Source organism: Bombina bombina, chromosome 3 (genome assembly GCF_027579735.1).
Source record: "Bombina bombina isolate aBomBom1 chromosome 3, aBomBom1.pri, whole genome shotgun sequence".
Taxonomy (NCBI): domain Eukaryota; kingdom Metazoa; phylum Chordata; class Amphibia; order Anura; family Bombinatoridae; genus Bombina; species Bombina bombina.
Genome location: NC_069501.1, coordinates 711,787,207 through 711,807,724, shown reverse-complemented (window position 1 = coordinate 711,807,724; position 20,518 = coordinate 711,787,207). Strand labels below are relative to the sequence as shown.

The 20,518-nt window shown below is 40.6% G+C and overlaps 1 protein-coding gene across 7 annotated transcripts in view; it reads right to left on the bottom strand.

The window, feature by feature from the left end:
- NF1 (neurofibromin 1) overlaps positions 1–20,518 on the bottom strand; it is a 1,508,106-nt gene that overhangs the window by 823,852 nt on the left and 663,736 nt on the right. For all 7 annotated transcript variants that reach the window (XM_053707520.1, XM_053707522.1, XM_053707523.1 and 4 more), the window contains exon 14: positions 7,101–7,214. In XM_053707520.1, the coding sequence (XP_053563495.1) occupies positions 7,101–7,214 (114 nt within the window). The remainder of the gene's footprint in view (positions 1–7,100; positions 7,215–20,518) is intronic.

Here is a 20,518-nt window from a genome sequence, read left to right as displayed (position 1 = left end):
TCTTGCAATATGTAAGAGAAAAAACGACATATAAAGCAAAATTGATCAAATTCCTTAAATGACAGTTTCAGGAATGGGAAAAAATGCCAATAAACAAGCTTCTAGTAACCAGAAGCAAAGAAAAAATCAGACTGAAATAATGTGGAGACAAAAGTGACGCCCATATTTATAAATAATACGCCCACATTGTTTGGCGCCTAAATGCTTTTTGGCGCCAAAAATGACGCCACATCCGGAACGCCGACATTTTTGGCGCAAAAGGACTTCAAAAAATGACGCAACTTCCGGCGACACGTATGACGCCGGAAACAGAAAAGATTTTTTGCGCCAAAAAAGTCCGCGCCAAGAATGACGCAATAAAATGAAGCATTTTCAGCCCCCGCGAGCCTAACAGCCCACAGGGAAAAAAAGTCAATTTTTTAAGGTAAGAAAAAATGATTGATTCAAACGCATTATCCCAAATATGAAACTGACTGTCTGAAAATAAGGAATGTTGAACATTCTGAGTCAAGGCAAATAAATGTTTGAATACATATATTTAGAACTTTATAAATAAAGTGCCCAACCATAGCTTAGAGTGTCACAGAAAATAAGATTTACTTACCCCAGGACACTCATCTACACGTTTGTAGAAAGCCAAACCAGTACTGAAACGAAAATCAGCAGAGGTAATGGTATATAAATAAGAGTATATCGTCGATCTGAAAAGGGAGGTAAGAGATGAATCTCTACGACCGATAACAGAGAACCTATGAAATAGACCCCGTAGAAGGAGATCACTGCATTCAAATAGGCAATACTCTCCTCACATCCCTCTGACATTCACTGCACGCTGAAAGGAAAACCGGGCTCCAACTTGCTGCGGAGCGCATATCAACGTAGAATCTAGCACAAACTTACTTCACCACCTCCATAGGAGGCAAAGTTTGTAAAACTGAATTGTGGGTGTGGTGAGGGGTGTATTTATAGGCATTTTGAGGTTTTGGAAACTTTGCCCCTCCTGGTAGGAATGTATATCCCATACGTCACTAGCTCATGGACTCTTGCTAATTACATGAAAGAAATGTTCCTTGTAAAAAATGTTGCTTATATATATAACGTTTTACATACTAAGCCATAATAGAAAGTAATATGAAAATTACCCTTTACTGCAAGCATGATGCCAGTCGTTATTAAATCACTGCAATCAGGCTTACCTTAACTATATCAGGCACTGTCAGCATTTTCTAGTTCTTATCATCCTCTAGAAAAAAATATACTGAACATACCTCAGGGCAGTTAATTCTGCAGGCCGTTCTCCCAGCTGAAGTTTCCCCATATTCTTCAGTTATGTGTGAGAACAGCAGTGGACCTTAGTTACAACCTGCTAAGATCATCAAAAACCTCAGGCAAATTCTTCTTCTAATTTCTGCCTGAGGTAAAAAAACAGTACAACGCCGGCACCGTTTAAAAATAACAAACTTTTGATTGAAGATAAACTACACTAATTCACCACATCTCTCTAGCTACTTCTCTTGTCGAGAGCTGCAAGAGAATGACTGGAGGTGGCAGTTAGGGGAGGAGCTATATAGACAGCTCTGCTGTGGGTGATCCTCTTGCAGCTTCCTGTTGGGAAGGAGAATATCCCACAAGTAATGGATGAATCCGTGGACTGGATACACCTTACAAGAGAAAGTGTGTTTTCAATTTTTTCATCATATTTTATAACAAAATTTAAAGTGAATTATAGGATATGATGAAAATAATGGTATCTTTAGAAAGTCCATTTAATGGCGAGAAAATCGGTATATAATGTGTTTGGGTACAGTAAATGACTAAGAGGAAAATTATAGCTAAACACAAACACTGCAGAAATGTAAAAACAGCCCTGGTCCTTAACAGTAAGAAAATTGAAAAATGGTCTGTCACTAAGGAGTTAAAGGGCCATTAACGTTGGACATTTCAACAATGCATAAAATATTTCATTATTGAAAGGGAAACATTATTGCAATATATATTCATTATTTATTTTGCTTCCTTCTGCTGCAAAATACATCTGGAATTTGTACTTGTTTCAGGGAAGCTTGGGTTAATACTTCTTCCTATTTTTTGAGAGCCAGTTTATCCCCTCCTCCTCTCTCCCCTTATCTGTACGTATTTGCTTTTTTAAGGTAGATTGTCCGTTTTTCATCAACAATCATAATAGGAAAATAATTATTTTGCAACAGCAGTGGACATACTAGGTATTTAGAAGAAGACTCCAAGACGCGCATGAGGACATCTGCACCAGATCTGCAAACCAAATCCTGCAAGGCTATGATGGAGCAATCAAGATTGCTGAGGCTTGTTCCTGTTTGATTCTGGATAGCAACACAAATGGAGGAAAAATTTAAATCAGGTTGAACAACCAAGATACCACTAGGGCATCTATAAGACTCTCCCAAGTGTTCTGAGATCTGGAACAATGCTGAGGTATTTTGTGATTCAAGTGAGAAGCTATGAGATCTATCCTGTGGCCCAACTGACAATGTGGGAAACTTCCCTCATTGCTAAAGAACTGCTAATTCTACCTTGATGATTGACAAAAGCCACTGCCGTAACATTATCTGACTGGAATCTCATAAAAGATTCATGTCTGAGGTGGTGCAAACTCTGGAGAGCCCTGAAGATAGTACGGAGTTCCAGAATACTTATTGGTAACCTCGCCTCCTGAGGAGACCAAGCTCCCTGCGCTCTCCGAGACCTCCAGATTGCACCCCAACCTAACAGGCTTGCATCTGGGGAGATTACTATCCACTCTGGTTGAAGTAAGGAGTCTCCCTGAATCAAGGACTGGTGATTCTGCTACCAAGTCAAAGACTGTCTAACAAAATCCTCTGACAAAGCCTAATGGCCCAAATTCCATTGATTTAGCATCTGTAATTGAAGGGCCCAAAGATAAAATCCGGCAAATGGAACTGCATCTGAGAGAGCCACCATGAGTCCCACAACTTCCATGCACTGAGCAGCGGAAGGGAGAGGATTCAGATGAAGAAGGCCTGTTGCAGCTTCATTCTGAACTGATCTGTTAGAGACTTAAAAAAGTCACAAAATCGATTATGAATGTTGTCCAAGTAAGGAACTACAGAAATTCCATGAGCTCAAACATCAGATAACAGAGCTACCAGTGCCATTGTAAATACTCTGGGAGCTGCAGCCAAACCAAAACAGAGGGCCACAAACTGATAACGCTTGTCTAAAATAGCGAATCTCAGAAACTTGACATGATCCCAATATGCAAATAAGCACCTTTTAAGTCTAATAGACATAAACTGACTCTCTTGCACTAACGGAAATACAGTGTGAATTGCCTCCATCTTAAAAGCAGGAACAGACTACAATGACTGCAGGTCTAAACATAAAACCTGCAGGCTTAAAGGATCTCCTATGAAAACCTTCAAGTTTTGTATCTAAAGGATCCTTAAAAGAGGACCTATCCTAGAAAAGAGATAGTGGTATGCCTGGTCAAAGATGAAATAACTGTGTCTACCTCAGGAAACGCTTCCCAAATCGCTGTATTAACAGAAGGGAGAAGAAAGCTAGATTTAAATTTGGTAGATGGAACAAAAGGAATACCTGGTTTCAGCCATTCCTAAATCACGCACGGGAAAAAGATGAAGGCTACTTGGGAGCTGCCTTAAAAAAAAATGTATCAATCATCTTAACAGGTAGCTTCACTGTAGCCGGATAATCCTCTACACCTAAAGCAATTAAAACTTCCCGCAATAAGGCATGATTATGCTTAAGTGTGAAATTAAAGGACACATCTGCCATAGTAGCAGGGTCCTGACACTCAGAAAGACTATTCTCAGAATAGTCAGAAACACCCCTATTATTAAAGGGTAACTTAGCATGGGTGCTCCTAAGGGATGTCCCTAATGAGATAAAGGCTAAAGAAGGACAACCATCAAATCCTTTTAAACATCTGCAATTAACAGCTGGAGGCAAGCAAGCTAAAACCTCAATAATAGCAGAGTGAAAATAATCCATAATTTTGGAGAAAGTTCAGATGAACTCTCCTGGTAGCAAAAACCTTTGTACACTCAGAAGTGCAGTAAAACCCCATTTAGGGTTAGCAACAGACTCAGCGCATGAGATACAAAGCTGAGCAGGGGGGACAAGAAAAAGACAGGGTCAAATAAACCCTTTAGGAGGCGCTATATATAATACTACAATATCTTAAATGGACATGCAGACTCTCATAACAATTTGGGGTATATATATATATATATATATATATATATATATATATATATGTGTGTGTGTGTAAAGAGATCACAAAATCTGTGTGTATATATGTGTGTGTATATATGTGTGTGTATATATATATATATATATATATATATATATATACACACATATATACATACACACAATGTATCAATACAAGTGCATGGCTCTTTTTTTTAAAAAAAAACAAAAAAACAATGTCTCTCGACACAATGCCAAACGGATGGTGTATCAATATAGTCACCCAGTCCCAAGGAAAGTCCTTGATATGTTTCTTGACAGCTGGAAGTGTCAGTTTCAGAAGCTGTGTCGCTCTCCTGCAGCATGCTGGGTATACCCTCCCTCCTCCTGACTGCTACTTTTGGTAGTAGTGAAGCTACACTTGGGCCTAGTCATCTCTCTGGGAATCACCATACCTGTGTATCCAGTTTTTGCCTTGGTACAGCTAGCTGGTCTGCTGTTGAAAACCAGTCTGCCTCTGCTGGCACAATTGGGTGCCTTTACATCATGTGAGTACCCTGAATCTTCTTTGTGCTTATACCTAGTGAGTGATTGATTCACACATACAGCGTCTCTTTCCTTTCCTTGTTATCTATTGAGCAGGGGGGACACCTGTGAATCCTTACAGTGCAAATACAAACTAGAAGGGGTTAACGTAACAGAGGATCTTCATTCTAGATGATCAGCTGATGGACAAGGGGCCTGAGCTGCACCAAATTGATCCATAGTACTAGTAATGAAATAGCTTTAGTATCAGAGATAGACTGAAGCAAATAAGCAATATAAAGCACACAAATAGTGATTAACCCTTAAAAGAAAACAGTAAACAAATATAAGGTACTGTTCAGATAAGTATTGAAAAAAAACTGTAGAACCAGAAAAGGGATTGCCTTGCAAATAACAGTGCATGATGGGTTAAATCAAATTTGTACCCAAAATTTGAAGCCAAACTCTGATGATCAGAGTGCCTTATTACCTCCACTGATCATAAGAACCTTCCTGTACGCTGAGAATATTACAGCAACACAAGAACAGGAAAGGATTATAACACAGAAAAGGCAACTAAACAACGTGCTAAACTATTAACCCTTAGCACTCCTGCGCTATCGATGAACACTTAAACTATAAATCTGAAATTTAGCATGTGAATAAAAACATACTATGCATAGTTCAGAACCAACTACGACAAATGTAAACCAAGTTACCTTAAAAAAAACAAGGTGCCCAAAAATGCTATGAACTGCTAGTATAAGGTGTACAAATCTATGTCCCCAGACTATGTAAAGCATGTGAACATGTTTATACTAATAGCAGGTGGGCTATGAAAGTGCAGGTATTTACCTCTTAGCACCACTGTCCACTGTGCTTACCTCAGCTACAGCAACTTGCTTCCAGTAGACTATTACATCCTAGGCAGTGCGAGCATAATGCCAAGGATCTAAGTTAGCAACAGCATCTTAAACCAGGGGATTGGTGGAGAAGTCCACATTTTCCCTGGGGAGGGCTGTGGATCCACAAGAAGCAGATTACTGTATACCAGGGGTTTGGTAAACAAATCTACAATTCACCTGGATAGCCTGCAACATTTCTTTAATGATAAAAGATCTTTCACTGCCTGGCTGATGATAACTCCTCTTGTCTGCCACCGAGAATGACAGGTTACTGCAAGGAGGTTTAAGGCTTCAGATAAGTTAGAGGATACCCTTTCAAACAATAAGAAGATCTTTCACTTCACTTTCACCTCACTCCGCATCAAAGAGGAAAAAGAAAATGACTGAGGATCATGGGAAGTGGGAGCGATTTAAAGCCTTGTTGTGTTTGGGTGTCTTTTGCCTCCTGCTAGTAGTCAATATGGGAATATTACCACATGCAATGACTCATAAACTCTCACCATCTGTTGAAAGACAAATCTGAATTCCTCTAACAAGCAATAAACAGCAATAAACACACTGCAAAATTATATAGGATGAGAATCAGAAGGGCTTGACCAATCCTGAAAGTCAGAGATCATGGCTCTCAAATTTTTATTGGTGACCCCTGACTCTTTAGGGAGATTTAAATATACATTTACAAATTCAAGCAGAGTGGTGGCATTCCAGAAGTACAGCTTTGACAAAGTAAAGTTAAATACATACCTAAAAAATGGAACATAATAAATAATTAAAATTACTATTTTTCATGAATGATATTTTTGTTTGAAAGCACCAATGCAACCACTGCCTTCACTGATTTCCACTGCTTCAAAATACATTACATTTAGTTATTACTATATAAGCTCTGGCTATATTTAGGTGCCTTTGTTGATTTTCAGTCATCTTCACAAAGAAAAGTAACTTTTTAAACTTAGAGGCCTAAAGTCAAAATTTAACATTCAAGATTCAGACAGAACAGTTTTAAAAGACTTTCCAGGTTGCTTATTTAATCAAATTGTGCATAATCTTTTTATATGCACACTTTTAGCTACTACTGAACATGTGCGAGAATTCAGAGTGCATAAGTTTAGGAGTCTCTGATGTTATGAACAGGGGGCCAGCAAATTGAAGTAAAACTTTCAGTTTGACAGAAAAATAGCTACTGCGTTATATTTTTTTTATGTACCTGTTGATTATGCAATACTACTATACTTAATAGATCCTTTTAAAATGGAGAACAAACAGAATATCCTTTTAAGATTAAATGGACATCAACTAAATTATCCATTAAACCTGGCCAGTCATTACAATTGTATGCTAGTTTTCTAGTAGGACACAAGTAGGACGTTCTTTCGCACATGAAATGATATTTAGTAAATAATGCTACTTTTTAACTGGACTTTGTTTAGAAGATAACTAAGCAGAAATAACTTCCTTTACCTCCATAGCTTCTTGTGCAATCTCTGACATACTTGATTGAGGCACCAGCTGCACAAGTCCAGTAATTAATTCTGCAGTACTGCTCTGAGTGTCAGGACCTGCCTTTCCTGGGTTCTGAAAGAGAAACACATGTTCAAAATGATTGGAAACTTAACCACAGGTAAAACTTAGCATTACCATTTTCTAAACATTTAGCCAAACTGATGGATATATTCTGATTTAAGTAAAGCATTATCAATATTTCTTTACACATGTGTTACTAAATAGACCATGTGCTTAAGATTGCTGATGATTTTAGTTGTCAAAAAGTACATTATAAAAAAAGGTAATATCTAAGTGAAGATCACCATTTTCGCAAAGATTGTTTCCTGCTCTTAACATCCTCAAAATAACTTTTGGCTAGGGTTTTTTTCATCATAGAAACCTCCTGAGCATTAAAGCTTCTGTAAAATCAGTTTGTCTGATCCTTCTGGCTTGGAAGTACTCAAGAGGCTGTACCGGTTTGATTGGACAGAAGATTAGATTAACATATGGGGGATATATATCGGTTAGCTGATTACAGTACTGTTCTCTCTATCAACTTTGATTATTTAGTAAAGGACATCCAAGACTAAGTTGGTTGCTGTGATTTTAAGGAAGTTTCCTGGTTGTGGTGTATTGCACCTGCAAAGATGACACTACTTCCTAATATAACATATATTCAGGTGTATCCCACTGTCTTTCCCTAGGAATAATCTGAAACTTGCACAGGGTATCCTAAATATATTTTAGGATACAAATATTTTAAACAGAACTTGAGCAACCGTAGGTCTGGCAGCCTCAGATGTCTTGAAATATAACTGAGCTAGATTATCTCATATTGAAGCCTGGAGAGCCTCTTGTGAGGAACCAGAGTGGATGAAGGTAAAGCAAGCCTCTCCCCCCTTCAGTTTCAGTATCTAAAGCTGTATTATTATTTTTATAAGATCTTGAGGATTTTTTTAGAAAGCCTTGCTTGAAGACCAATCGGGAGCATAGGTGAAGTGTTGGTCCAATGATCAGACTTCTGGGTTTTCACTATAGGGCATTAACAGTTGACCTCACCAAGAATGTCCTGTGGCAATGGGGAAGTTAGGGTAGAGCTTTTGGTGTGGAAGTGCACAAAAAAGTTTGGGAGGGTGCAGTCCTATCAACCAAGGGAACTCTACTTAATGCAAATAGGCTGGAAATCTTTCCTAATATATTACTTAAATGGCACTTTACTCCCTTATTATTACACCAAATTTTATGTGACCATTCTTCTTTGTGATGGAGGAAATGTGGAGGTAGATTCTAATCTTCATGTTTGGTTAAGCTGTCTGGCCATTAAAGCTCTACTGATCAAGGGTTTCTCATTACCTGTCCAGTTGGGTATTTTGAGGATTAAAAACACTGCCTACACTATTTCACATTTTCAACAAAAGGCATACTTAGAACACAGAAATAACTGGCTATTTTTATCTTCTCTGTTGTTACACCATTTTAGCAAGATCTTGGAGAAAGACAGATTCCCCCTAGTTTCTAGCAGGTTTTAAATGTAAATTTTCAACTACAAAAAAAGCAGTATCTGCTTCCAAGCAAAAAAATAAAATAATTCATGCTTACCTGATAAATGTCTTTCTTTCATGGTGGTTAGAGTCCACAAGCCTTGACATTTGGGACTAAATTCCACTCCACCAACCGCCACATCAAGAACTTTAATCCCTATCATCTCCTGATTCCCCTCATTCTGACGTATAGCCAAGAAAGGAGGGGAAAAAAGAAGAGCAGGGACAACAAAGCAATGTAAAGTGCATACCAGAAGCATTGGTTAGAATAAAAATTGGGAGGGTCTTGTGGACTCTCACCAACATGAAAGAAAAATGTGTCAATTAAGCATAAATGTTGTTTTCTTTCATAAGGTGGTGAGTTCACAAGCCTTGACATGTGAGATCCAACACCCAAGCTGTGGAGTCCACTATATAATAAAAGAGGGTGGGACCAGACATTGCGTCCTGAAGTACCTTCATGCCGAATGTTCTGGGATAAAAAGGAATATGAAGGATCCCTTAAATGTATTGAGGGCATAAATTGACCTTGCTGCACAAAAGGTAGAATAGTTCTGAGAAACTCCATTCTGAAAGACAGAATCCTTACAAAACTTGCTTAGAGTCATTAGATCTAAAACTGGTCTGAAAGTATCTTCCTTCTTTTGGACAATGAATATATTTGAATAAAATCCCATTCCCTGTTTCAGCAAAGTAATTGGCACAATCACTCCAATTTCCTCTAGGTCTGAGACAGATTGCAGAAAAGTCTGTGCATTTACAGGATTCATTGGAACATTGGACAAACTTCCTCTGGGAGGCCTTGATCTTAACTATCCGGTAACCCCGAGATAAAATATTCTAAACCCAAGGATTTGGGACAGACAAACCAAGCTTCCTGAAAAAGCTTTAATCTGCCCCCTACCAGAACATCTGGAACGGGGGCCACACCTTCATGCAGACTTGGAAACTAGGATAGATTTCTTACCCTGCTTAGACTTGTTCCAGTTGACAGAGGGTCTCCAGACTACTGGAATTACCTTGTCTCTGGGAAGTGTCAGATTTCTGAACTTTGTTCTGACAAAAGGATTGAAAATGACTATGAGCCTTACATTTCCCTTGGGACTTCTTGTCCTGAGGAAGAAAAGCACCCTTACCACCAGTAACCGTAGAAATAATAGAATCTAAATCACAACCAAAAAGCTTCTTTCCTTGAAAAGAAAGAGACAATCTAGTTTTAGAAATAATGTCAGCATTCCAGGATTTAAGCCAGAAGACCTTCCAGGATAGAAAAGACGGAGACATGCTATTAACATTGATTTTCATATCATCGAAAATAACATCACCAATAAATGAATTTGCATGTTTCAGCAAATTTAGCAAATTAGAGGAAGCAGGATCAGAGGAATACTGCTGAGCAAGACTATCCAACCAATAAGAGGTAGCTGTGGATACATCAGCAATAGCAGGTCTAAGAACATAACCAGAATGTAAAAAGGACCTTCTCATGAAAGATTCTAATTTCCTATCAAGAGGGTCTTAAAAAGAAGTACGGTCTTCCAAAGGAATAGTAGTTTGTTTGGCAAAAGTAGAAATAGCCCCATTCACTTTACGAATGGTTTCCCATATCTCCAAAAAGCAGATGGTAAAGGGTATAAGTTTTTAAACTTTGCTGAAGGAATAAAAAAAACACCTGGTTTAGACCATTCTTCGGAAATTAAATCAGAAACTGCATCAGTTATAGGAAAAATCTCAGGGATATTAGACACAGATTTATTAACTGAAATTAAACGACTGCAAGATTTAGAATCTGCAGGCTTAGGGTTTTTAAACGCTAAGGCTTTAAAAACCTCTTTTAAAAGAGCAAATATACTCAAATTTAAATAAAAAGGATGAATTATCAAATTCAATTTCAAGCAAAGATTCCTCAGCGTATGAGGCAATTTCACCATCAGAAGATACAACAGTATCCCTAGTATCAGAACATTCAACTGAAAGTGGAAGGTAAAAACTGGAACTGACCTTTTACATTTGTTAGGAGGAGGAAAGGCAGATAAAGCCTCAGAAATAGCTGTAGAAAAAAATGTATTCATAGCTGAGGGAATTACATCCTCGTCACCATGTAAAGGACAGTAGGTTCTTTATAACCTTGATAAACATTAGAAGTATTAGAAACATTAGATCTATCAGAATGAGATCATGAATCTAAACATAAGCCACATAAATAAGTTGAAGAAGGTACTTCAGTTGATTTACAAAAAAAAAACTCTAAAAGGGACATAATACTCATAAGATAAATCACTTGAAACTGAGGCAGTATAACTGTAAAAAGCTGACAGGAAAATATCACCTGAGCATCTCTATGTAAAAAAAGGAAGATGATATTTTACCTCACAATCTCCTCAGCTCAGCAGAGTAAGTTCTGTGTAAAATGTTATACTCAGCTGCTGCCCAGCTGCAGGTAAAAAAAAAAAAAAAATGAAGAAATTAACTGCAGCCAATCAGCATCAACAGTGCTGAGGTCATGAACTCATTTACTATGATCTCATGAGATTTGACTTAACTCTCATGAAATTTCATAGTAAACTTCCTTTAAACTGAATAGGGAAATAACATGAGCGTGCATGAGGCTCAACCCCTTAGCTGTCCCAGGACAGACATACTGATTTGCTGCTTAGAAGTCCTTTTTTTTTTTACATAGAGATGCTCAGGTGATATTTTCTAGTCAGCTTTTTACAGCTATGCTGCATCACTTTCAAGTGTTTCAACATTTGGGTATTATGGCCCTTTAATATTGGTAGAAAGGTGTACGGGAAACTCGGTGTCTAGGGACAATTTAGGTAAAAATGTTTGTTGCTCCATAATAGCAAAAAATAATGCTAAGGAAAGGGAAGACTAAACCCCCAAAGCGCAATGTAAGTCGAAGACAATGCGCACCAAAAAATAATGGTGTTTAAAAATAAACACGCCAAAAGACCAAGCGTGCACCCCGTAGAACGAATCTCAAATCGATATGAAAAAAGTTCCAAAAGACAAATGCCGACGTGTGTAAACCCAATCGCAAAAAATCTAAAGAGAAAAATAATCTAAGACCGAGTGCACACCCGACGCGTGAAACACACGAGCAAAAACACGCAAAAAGAGACGTTGACGTGTGCAAGTCTGATTGCAAAAACAACTTAGAGCGTGATTTCAATGAACATATATTAAAGTTGAAATTCTGGCATGCATAACTAAACATGCTACAAAAAAAGAGCATGAAAAAAGAAAGGCAGCAGAAAAAAACGTTCTAGGGCGCATATATATATACCACCCCCAGTCATTCGACCGAAGGTATAGGAAGAGAAAAGAAACGCTAAAAGGTGCAGAGGTGACTGAAGTTTCGAAAACAAAAATATAATCTGTCTAATATGACAGGGAGGGCCGTGGACTCGTCGTATCGTAGAAGAAATCAATTTATCAGGTAAGCATAAATTTCCTTTTCTTCTACTAGATACGACGAGTCCACGGATTCATCTTTACTTGTGGGATACAATACCAAAGCAACAGGACACGGATGAATGGGAGGGACAAGACAGATACCTAAACGGAAGGCACCACTGCCTTCTCCCAAAAATAACCTCAGAAGAAGCAAAAGTATCAAATTTGTAAATTTGGAAAAGGTATGAAGGGAGGACCAAGTCGCAGCCTTACAAATCTGTTCAACAGAAGCATCGTTTTTAAAAGCCCATGTGGAAGCCACCGGTCTAGTAGAATGAGCCATAATTCTTTCAGGAGGCTGCTGTCCAGCAGTCTCATATGTCAAATGGATGATGCTTTTCAGCCAAAAAGAAAGAGAGGTAGCCGTAGCTTTTTGACCCCTACGCTTTCCAGAATAAACAATGACTAGGGAAGATGTGTGACGGAAATCCTTGGTGGCTTGTAAGTAAAACTTCAAGGCCCGAACCACGTCCAAATTATGTAACAGACGTTCCTTCTTAGACGAAGGATTAGGACACAAGGAAGTAACAACAATTTCCTGATTAATATTCTTATATGAAACTACCATAGGAAGGAATCCAGGTTTAGTACGCAAAACCACCTTATCAGAATGGAATATAAAAGATAAGGCGAATCACATTGTAACGCAGAAAGCTCAGACACCCTTCGAGCAGAAGAGATAGCAACTAAGAACAAAACTTTCCAGAATAAAAGCTTAATATCCATGGAATGCATAGGTTTAAACGGAACCCCTTGAAGAACATTGAGAACTAAATTCAAACTCCATGGCGGAGCAACAGGTTTAAACACAGGCTTGATTCTGACTAAAGCCTGAACGTCTGGGACATCTGCCAGATGCTTGTGTAGTAAAATTGACAAAGCAGAAATTTGTCCCTTTAAGGAACTAGCTGATAATCCCTTCTCCAATCCTTCTTGGAGAAAGGACAAAATCCTAGGAATCCTAACCCTACTCCATGAGTAGCCCTTGGATTCGCACCAATAAAGATATTTACGCCATATCTTATAGTAAATTTTCCTAGTGACAGGCTTTCGAGCCTGAATCAAGGTATCAATGACTGACTCAGAGAATCCCTGCTTAGATAAAATCAAGCGTTCAATCTCCAGGCAGTCAGCTGTAGAGAATTTAGATTTGGATGTTGGAACGGACCTTGGATGAGAAGGTCCTGTCTCAATGGCAGTTTCCCCGGTGGCAGAGATGACATGTCCACTAGATCTGCATACCAAGTCCTGCGTGGCCACGCAGGCGCTATCAGGATAACTGAAGCCCTCTCCTGTTTGATTCTTGCAATCAGACGAGGTAGGAGAGGAAATGGAGGAAACACATAAGCCAGGTTGAACGACCAAGGTACTGCTAGAGCATCTATCAGTACGGCTTGGGGATCCCTTGATCTGGACCCGTAACAAGGAAGTTTGGCATTCTGACGAGATGCCATCAGATCCAATTCCGGTGTGCCCCATTGATGGATCAAAGCCGCAAACACCTCCGGATGGAGTTCCAACTCCCCCGGATGAAAAGTCTGACGACTTACAAAATCCGCTTCCCAGTTCTCTTCTCCTGGGATATAGATTGCTGATAGATGGCAAGAGTGAGTCTCCGCCCATCGGATTATCTTTGAAACCTCTATCATCGCTAGAGAACTCTTTGTTCCCCCTTGATGATTGATATATGCTACAGTCGTGATATTGTCTGACTGGATCTTATGAATTTGGCCAAAGCCAACTGAAGCCACGCTTGAAGCAAGTTGAATATCGCTCTCCGTTCCAGAATATTGATTGGTAATAGGGACGCCTCCTGAGTCCAAACACCCTGGGCCTTCAGGGAATTCCAGACTGCACCCCAGCCCAAGAGGCTGGCGTCCGTCGTCACTATGACCCATGCTGCCCTGCGGAAGCACATTCCCTGGGACAGATGATCCTGTGACAACCACCAAAGAAGAGAGTCTCTAGTCTATAGATCCAGATTTATCTGAGGAGATAAATTTGCATAATCCCCATTCCACTGTCTGAGCATGCACAGCTGCAGTGGTCTGAGATGAAAGCGAGCAAACGGAACAATGTCCATTGCCGCTACCATTAACCCAATGACCTCCATACACGTCCCCACTGATGGCCGAGGAATGGACTGAAGTGCTCGGCAAGTAGTTAGAATCTTTGACTTTCTGACCTCCGTCAGAAAAATTTTCATGTCTACCGAGTCTATCAGAGTTCCCAAGAATGGAACTCTTGTTAGTGGAACTAGTGAACTCTTTTCTATATTCACTTTCCAACCGTGAGTTCTGAGAAATGCCAACACGATGTCCGTGTGAGATTTGGTCAGGTGATAAGTTGACGCCTGGATCAAGATATCGTCCAGATAGGGCGCCACTGCTATGCCCCGTGGCCTGAGAACCGCCAGAAGGGACCCTAGCACCTTTGTGAAAATTCTGGGAGCTGTGGCCAACCCGAAAGGAAGGGCCACGAACTGATAATGTTCATCCAGAAAGGTGAACCTTAGAAATGGTTGATGATCCTTGTGGATAGGAATGTGAAGATACACATCCATCAGCTCCACAGTGGTTATATATTGACCCTCCTGGATCATTGGTAAAATTGTTCGTATAGTCTCCATCTTGAACGATGGGACTCTGAGAAATTTGTTTAGACATTTGAGATCTAAAATCGGTCTGAAGGTTCCCTCTTTTTTGGGAACCACAAACATATTTGAGTAAAACCCCTGTCCTTGTTCTAGTTTTGGAACTGGACAAATTACACCCATGGTATAGAGGTCTCTTACACAGCGTAAGAATGCCTCTCTTTTTGTCTGGTCTACAGACAAACGTGAAAGATGAAATCTCCCTCTTGGGAGAAAATCCTTGAATTCTAGCCGATACCACTGGGTCACAATTTCTAAAGGCCAGGGATCCTGAACATCCCTTGCCCAAGCCTGAGCGAAGAGAGAAAGTCTGCCCCCTACTAAATCCGGTCCCGGATCGGGGGCCGCCCCTTCATTCTGTCTTGGTAGCAGCAGCGGGCTTCTTGGATTGTTTACCTTTATTCCAGGCCTGGTTAGGTTTCCAGACTGACTTAGATTGTGCAAAATTCCCCTCCTGCTTTGTGGCGGAAGAGGAAGTAGAGGGTCCACCTTTAAAGTTTCAAAAGGAACGAAAATTATTTTGTTTAGACCTCATCTTAACAGTCTTATCCTGAGGTAGGGCATGACCTTTACCTCCAGTAATGTCAGAAATGATTTCCTTCAGTTCAGGCCCAAATAGGGTCTTGCCTTTAAAAGGAATATCTAAAAGCTTAGATTTTGATGATACATCAGCAGACCAAGATTTAAGCCATAACGCTCTACGCGCTAAAATGGCAAAGCCTGCATTTTTCGCCGCTAATTTAGTCATTTGAAAAGCGGCATCAGTAATAAAAGAATTAGCTAACTTGAGAACCTTAATTCTATCCAAAATATCATCTAATGGGGTCTCGACCTTAAGAGACTCCTCTAGAGCCTCAAACCAAAAAGCTGCTGCAGTAGTAACTGGAACAATGCACGCTATAGGTTGTAGAAGAAAACCCTGATGAATAAACAATTTCTTTAAAAGATCCTCTCATTTTTTATCCATAGGATCTTTAAAAGCACAACTGTCCTCAATAGGTATAGTTGTACGCTTAGCCAGGGTAGAAATAGCTCCCTCCACCTTAGGGACCGTCTGCCAGGAATCCCGAATGGTGTCAAATATGGGAAACATTTTCTTAAAAGTAGGAGGGGGGAGAGAACGGAATGCCTGGTCTGTCCCATTCCTTAGTAACAATGTCCGAATTCCTTTTAGGGACTGGAAAAACATTAGTGTAAGTAGGAACCTCTAGCTATTTATACATTTTACACAATTTCTCTGGTGGGATTACAATAGGGTCACAATCATCCAGAGTCGCTAAAACCTCCCGGAGTAAGAGGCGGAGATGTTCAAGCTTAAATTTAAAGGCCGTCACGTCCGAGTCTGTTTGAGGGAACACATTTCCTGAGTCTGAAAGCTCTCCCTCAGACAGAAATTCCCCTACCCCCCACTCAGAACACTGTGAGGGTTCATCGGAGATGGCCAATAATGCATCAGAGGGCTCAGCATTTACTCTAATACCGGACCTACTGTGCTTACCCTGTAAACCTGGCAGTTTAGATAATACCTCTGTAAGGGTAGTAGACATAACTGCAGGCATATATTGCAGGTTAAAAGAATTAGACACATTAGAAGTACTTGGCGTCGCTTGAGTGGGCGTTAAAGGTTGTGAAACTTGGGGAGAATTGGATGGCATAACCTGATTCTCTACAGACTGAGAATCATCTTTAGACATACTTTTATCACCTAAAATATGTTCTTTGCAATGTAAGGCCCTTTAAGTACATGAGGGACACAATGTAAGTGGGGGTTCCACAATGGCTTCTAAACACATAGAGCATTGACTTTCCTCAATGTCAGACATGTTGATCAGGCTAGTAGTAACCACAAAAATTGAGAAAAACAACAATCTGAAAAACGGTACTGCGCCTTTAAGAGTAAAAAAAGCGTACAATTTTTCCAAAACTGCTTTAAAATGTTATAACTCTCAAAATTTTAGCATATATGTGTCTTATCTTGTAACCTAAGATTGCACCACAAGTAAGGGACAATTAACCCTCTATGAGAAAAAACGTTACCCAAAAACGTTACAAAAAATAGAATAGCAACCCCCTGCACCTCGCTATCACTTTGTTAGTCTATGTCTTCAGCTTAGGCCCACCGGAGCTGGAGCTTGCTGCCTTCATATGAAAATCAACTGCACATCTGAGGTGCGAAATTAGGCCCCCCCCATCCTATGCGATGTCTCTCTGCCTAGTAAAAACCGCTGAAAAGCGGTATAGGAACTAGCCATGTGGGTTTTTAGTATTCCCCAATACACCTATAAGCCATGTGAAACCCTCCAGTGCCATCAAACATAAAAATGCTTCCACATAAAAACGTTATGTTGCCCTTAAACATAAACCGTTTCCTCATCAAAACGTTATGTTACCAGTGTCAACCATGCTGCCATTCTTTGCTGCATTTGTAACCCATAATATACAGGTCCCAGTAATACCCCTTCATACATGTAGGATTACTGCTTACCCCTTCCCTCATGGGAACTATGTCAGCCAGTTCTGAGTGTCTCCAGAAAAAATGACTGAACATACCTCAATGCTTGTAGCATGAAAAACGTCCCCCACACTGAAGCTTCTCAAGTACTCCTCAGCCATTCTGTGGGAACTCCTCTGGATCTAAGTGACAACTGCTAAGATCATCAACCTCCAGGCAGAAATCTTCTATCTGCTGCCTGAGGAAAAATAGCACTCACTGGTACCATTTAAAATAAAAAAAGTCTTGGTTGAAGAAAAACAGAATTTATGCTTACCTGATAAATTTCTTTCTTTTGCGATGTACCGAGTCCACGGATTCATCCTAACTTGTGGGATATTGTCCTTCCTGATAGGAAGTAGCAAAGAGAGCACCACAGCAGAGCTGTCTATATAGCTCCCCCCTTAACTCCACCCCCCAGTCATTCGACCGAAGGCCAAGGAAGAAAAGGAGAAACTAAAAGGTGCAGAGGTGACTGAAGTTTACATAAAAAATACTATCTGTCTTGAATGGACAGGGCGGGCCATGGACTCGGTACATTGGAAAGAAAGAAATTTATCAGGTAAGCATAAATTTTGTTTTCTTTTGCAAGATGTACCGAGTCCACGGATTCATCCTAACTTGTGGGATACCAATACCAAAGCTTTAGGACACGGATGAAGGGAGGGACAAGACAGGAACCTAAACGGAAGGCACCACTGCTTGCAAAACCTTTCTCCCAAAAATAGCCTCCGAAGAAGCAAAGTATCAAATTTGTAAAATTTGGAATAGGTATGAAGCGAAGACCAAGTCGCAGCCTTACAAATCTGTTCAACAGAAGCATCATTTTTAAAAGCCCATGTGGAAGCCACCGTTCTAGTGGAGTGAGCTGTAATTCTTTCAGGAGGCTGCTGTCCAGCAGTCTCATAAGCCAAACGGATGATGCTTTTCAGCCAAAAGGAAAGAGAGGTAGCCGTAGCCTTTTGACCTCTACGCTTTCCAGCATAGACAAAAAGAAGATGATTGGCGGAAATCTTTGGTTGCCTGCAAATAAAATTTTCAAGGCACGAACCACGTCCAAGTTGTGCAACAGACGGTCCTTCTTAGAAGAAGGATTAGGACACAGAGAAGGAACAAAAATTTCCTGATCGATATTCCTGTTAGAAACAACCTTAGGGAGGAACCCAGGTTTGGTACGCAAAACCACCTTATCAGCATGGAAAACAAGATAAGGCAAGTCACATTGTAATGCAGATAGTTCAGAAACTCTTTGAGCCGAAGAGAAAGCAACTACAAACAGAACTTTCCAAGATAGAAGCTTAATATCTATGGAATGCATGGGTTCAAATGGAAACCCCTGAAGAACTTTAAGAACTAAATTGAGACTCCATGGCGGAGCAACAGGCTTAAACACAGACTTAATTCTAACTAAAGCCCGACAAAAAAGCCTGAAAGTCTGGGACATCTGCCAGACGCTTGTGCAACAGGATAGACAAAGCAGATATCTGTCCCTTTAAGGAACTAGCGGACAATCCTTTCTCCAATCCTTCTTGGAGACAGATATCTTTGTATCCAACAGTGATAGATCTTCCTGGTGACAGGCTTTCGAGCCTGAATCAAGGTATCTATGACCGACTCAGAGAAACCCCGCTTTGATAAAATCAAGTGTTCAATCTCCAAGCAGTCAGTTACAGAGAAATTAGATTTGGATGCTTGAATGGACCTTGAATCAAAAGGTCCCGTCTCAGTGGCAGAGTCCATGGTGGCAGAGATGGCATGTCCACCAGGTCTGCATACAAAGTCCTGCGTGGCCACGCAGGCGCTATCAAAATCACCAAAGCTCTCACCTGTTTGATTCTGTCAATCAGGTGCGGAAGGAGAGGGAATGGTGGAAACACATAAGCCAGGTTGAACGACCAGGGAACTGCTAGAGCATCTATCAGTACTGCCTGAGAATCCCTTGACCTGGATCCGTAACAAGGAAGTTTGGCGTTCTGACGAGACCCCATCAGATCCAATTCTGGTGTGCCCCATAGCTGAACCAGTTGAGCAAACACCTCCGGATCGAGCTCCCACTCCCCCGGATGAAAAGTCTGACGACTTAGAAAATCTGACTCCCAGTTCTCCACCCCTGGGATATAGATCGCTGATAGATGGCAAGAGTGAGTCTCTGCCCATCGGATTATCCTGGAAACTTTTATCATCGCCAAGGAACTCCTTGTTCCTCCCTGATGATTGATATAAGCTACAGTTGTGATGTTGTCCAACTGAAACCTGATGAATCCGGCCGAAGACAGCTGAGGCCACGCCTGAAGAGCATTGAATATCGCTCTTAATTCCAGAATATTTATCGGTAGGAAGGCCTCCTCCTGAGTCCACAAACCCTGAGCTTTCAGGGAATTCCAGACTGCACCCCAGCCCAGTAGGCTGCCGTCCGTCGTCACAATAACCCACGCTGGCCTGCCGAAACACATTCCCCTAGACAGGTGATCCTGTGACAACCACCAAAGAAGAGAGTCTCTGGTCTCTTGATCCAGATTTATCTGAGGAGATAAATCTGCATAATCCCCATTCCACTGTTTGAGCATGCATAGTTGCAGTGGTCTGAGATGCAAGCGAGCAAACGGAACTATGTCCATTGCCGCTACCATAAGTCCGATTACCTCCATACACTGAGCCACTGACGGCCGAGGAATGGAATGAAGAGCTCGGCAGGTGGTTAAAATCTTTGATTTCATGTCCACCGAATCTATCAGAGTTCCCAGGAATGGAACTCTTGTGAGAGGAATAAGAGAACTCTTTTTCACGTTCACCTTCCACCCATGAGATCTTAGAAAGGCCAACACTAAGTACGTGTGAGACTTGGCAAGTTGGAAAGTCGACGCTTGAATTAAAATGTCGTCTAGATAAGGCGCCACTGCTATGCCCCTCGGCCTTAGGACCGCCAGAAGGGACCCTAGCACCTTTGTGAAGATTCTTGGCGCCGTGGCCAACCGGAAGGGAAGAGCCACAAACTGGTAATGCCTGTCCAGAAAGGCAAACCTGAGGAACTGGTGATGATCTTTGTGGATAGGAATGTGTAGATACGCATCCTTTAGATCCACGGTAGTCATATATTGACCCTCCTGGATCATTGGTAAAATAGTCCGAATGGTCTCCATCTTGAAGGATGGAACTCTTATGAATTGATTTAGGATCTTGAGATCTAGAATTGGTCTGAAGGTTCCCTCTTTTTTGGGATCCACAAACAGATTTGAGTAGAAACCTTGCC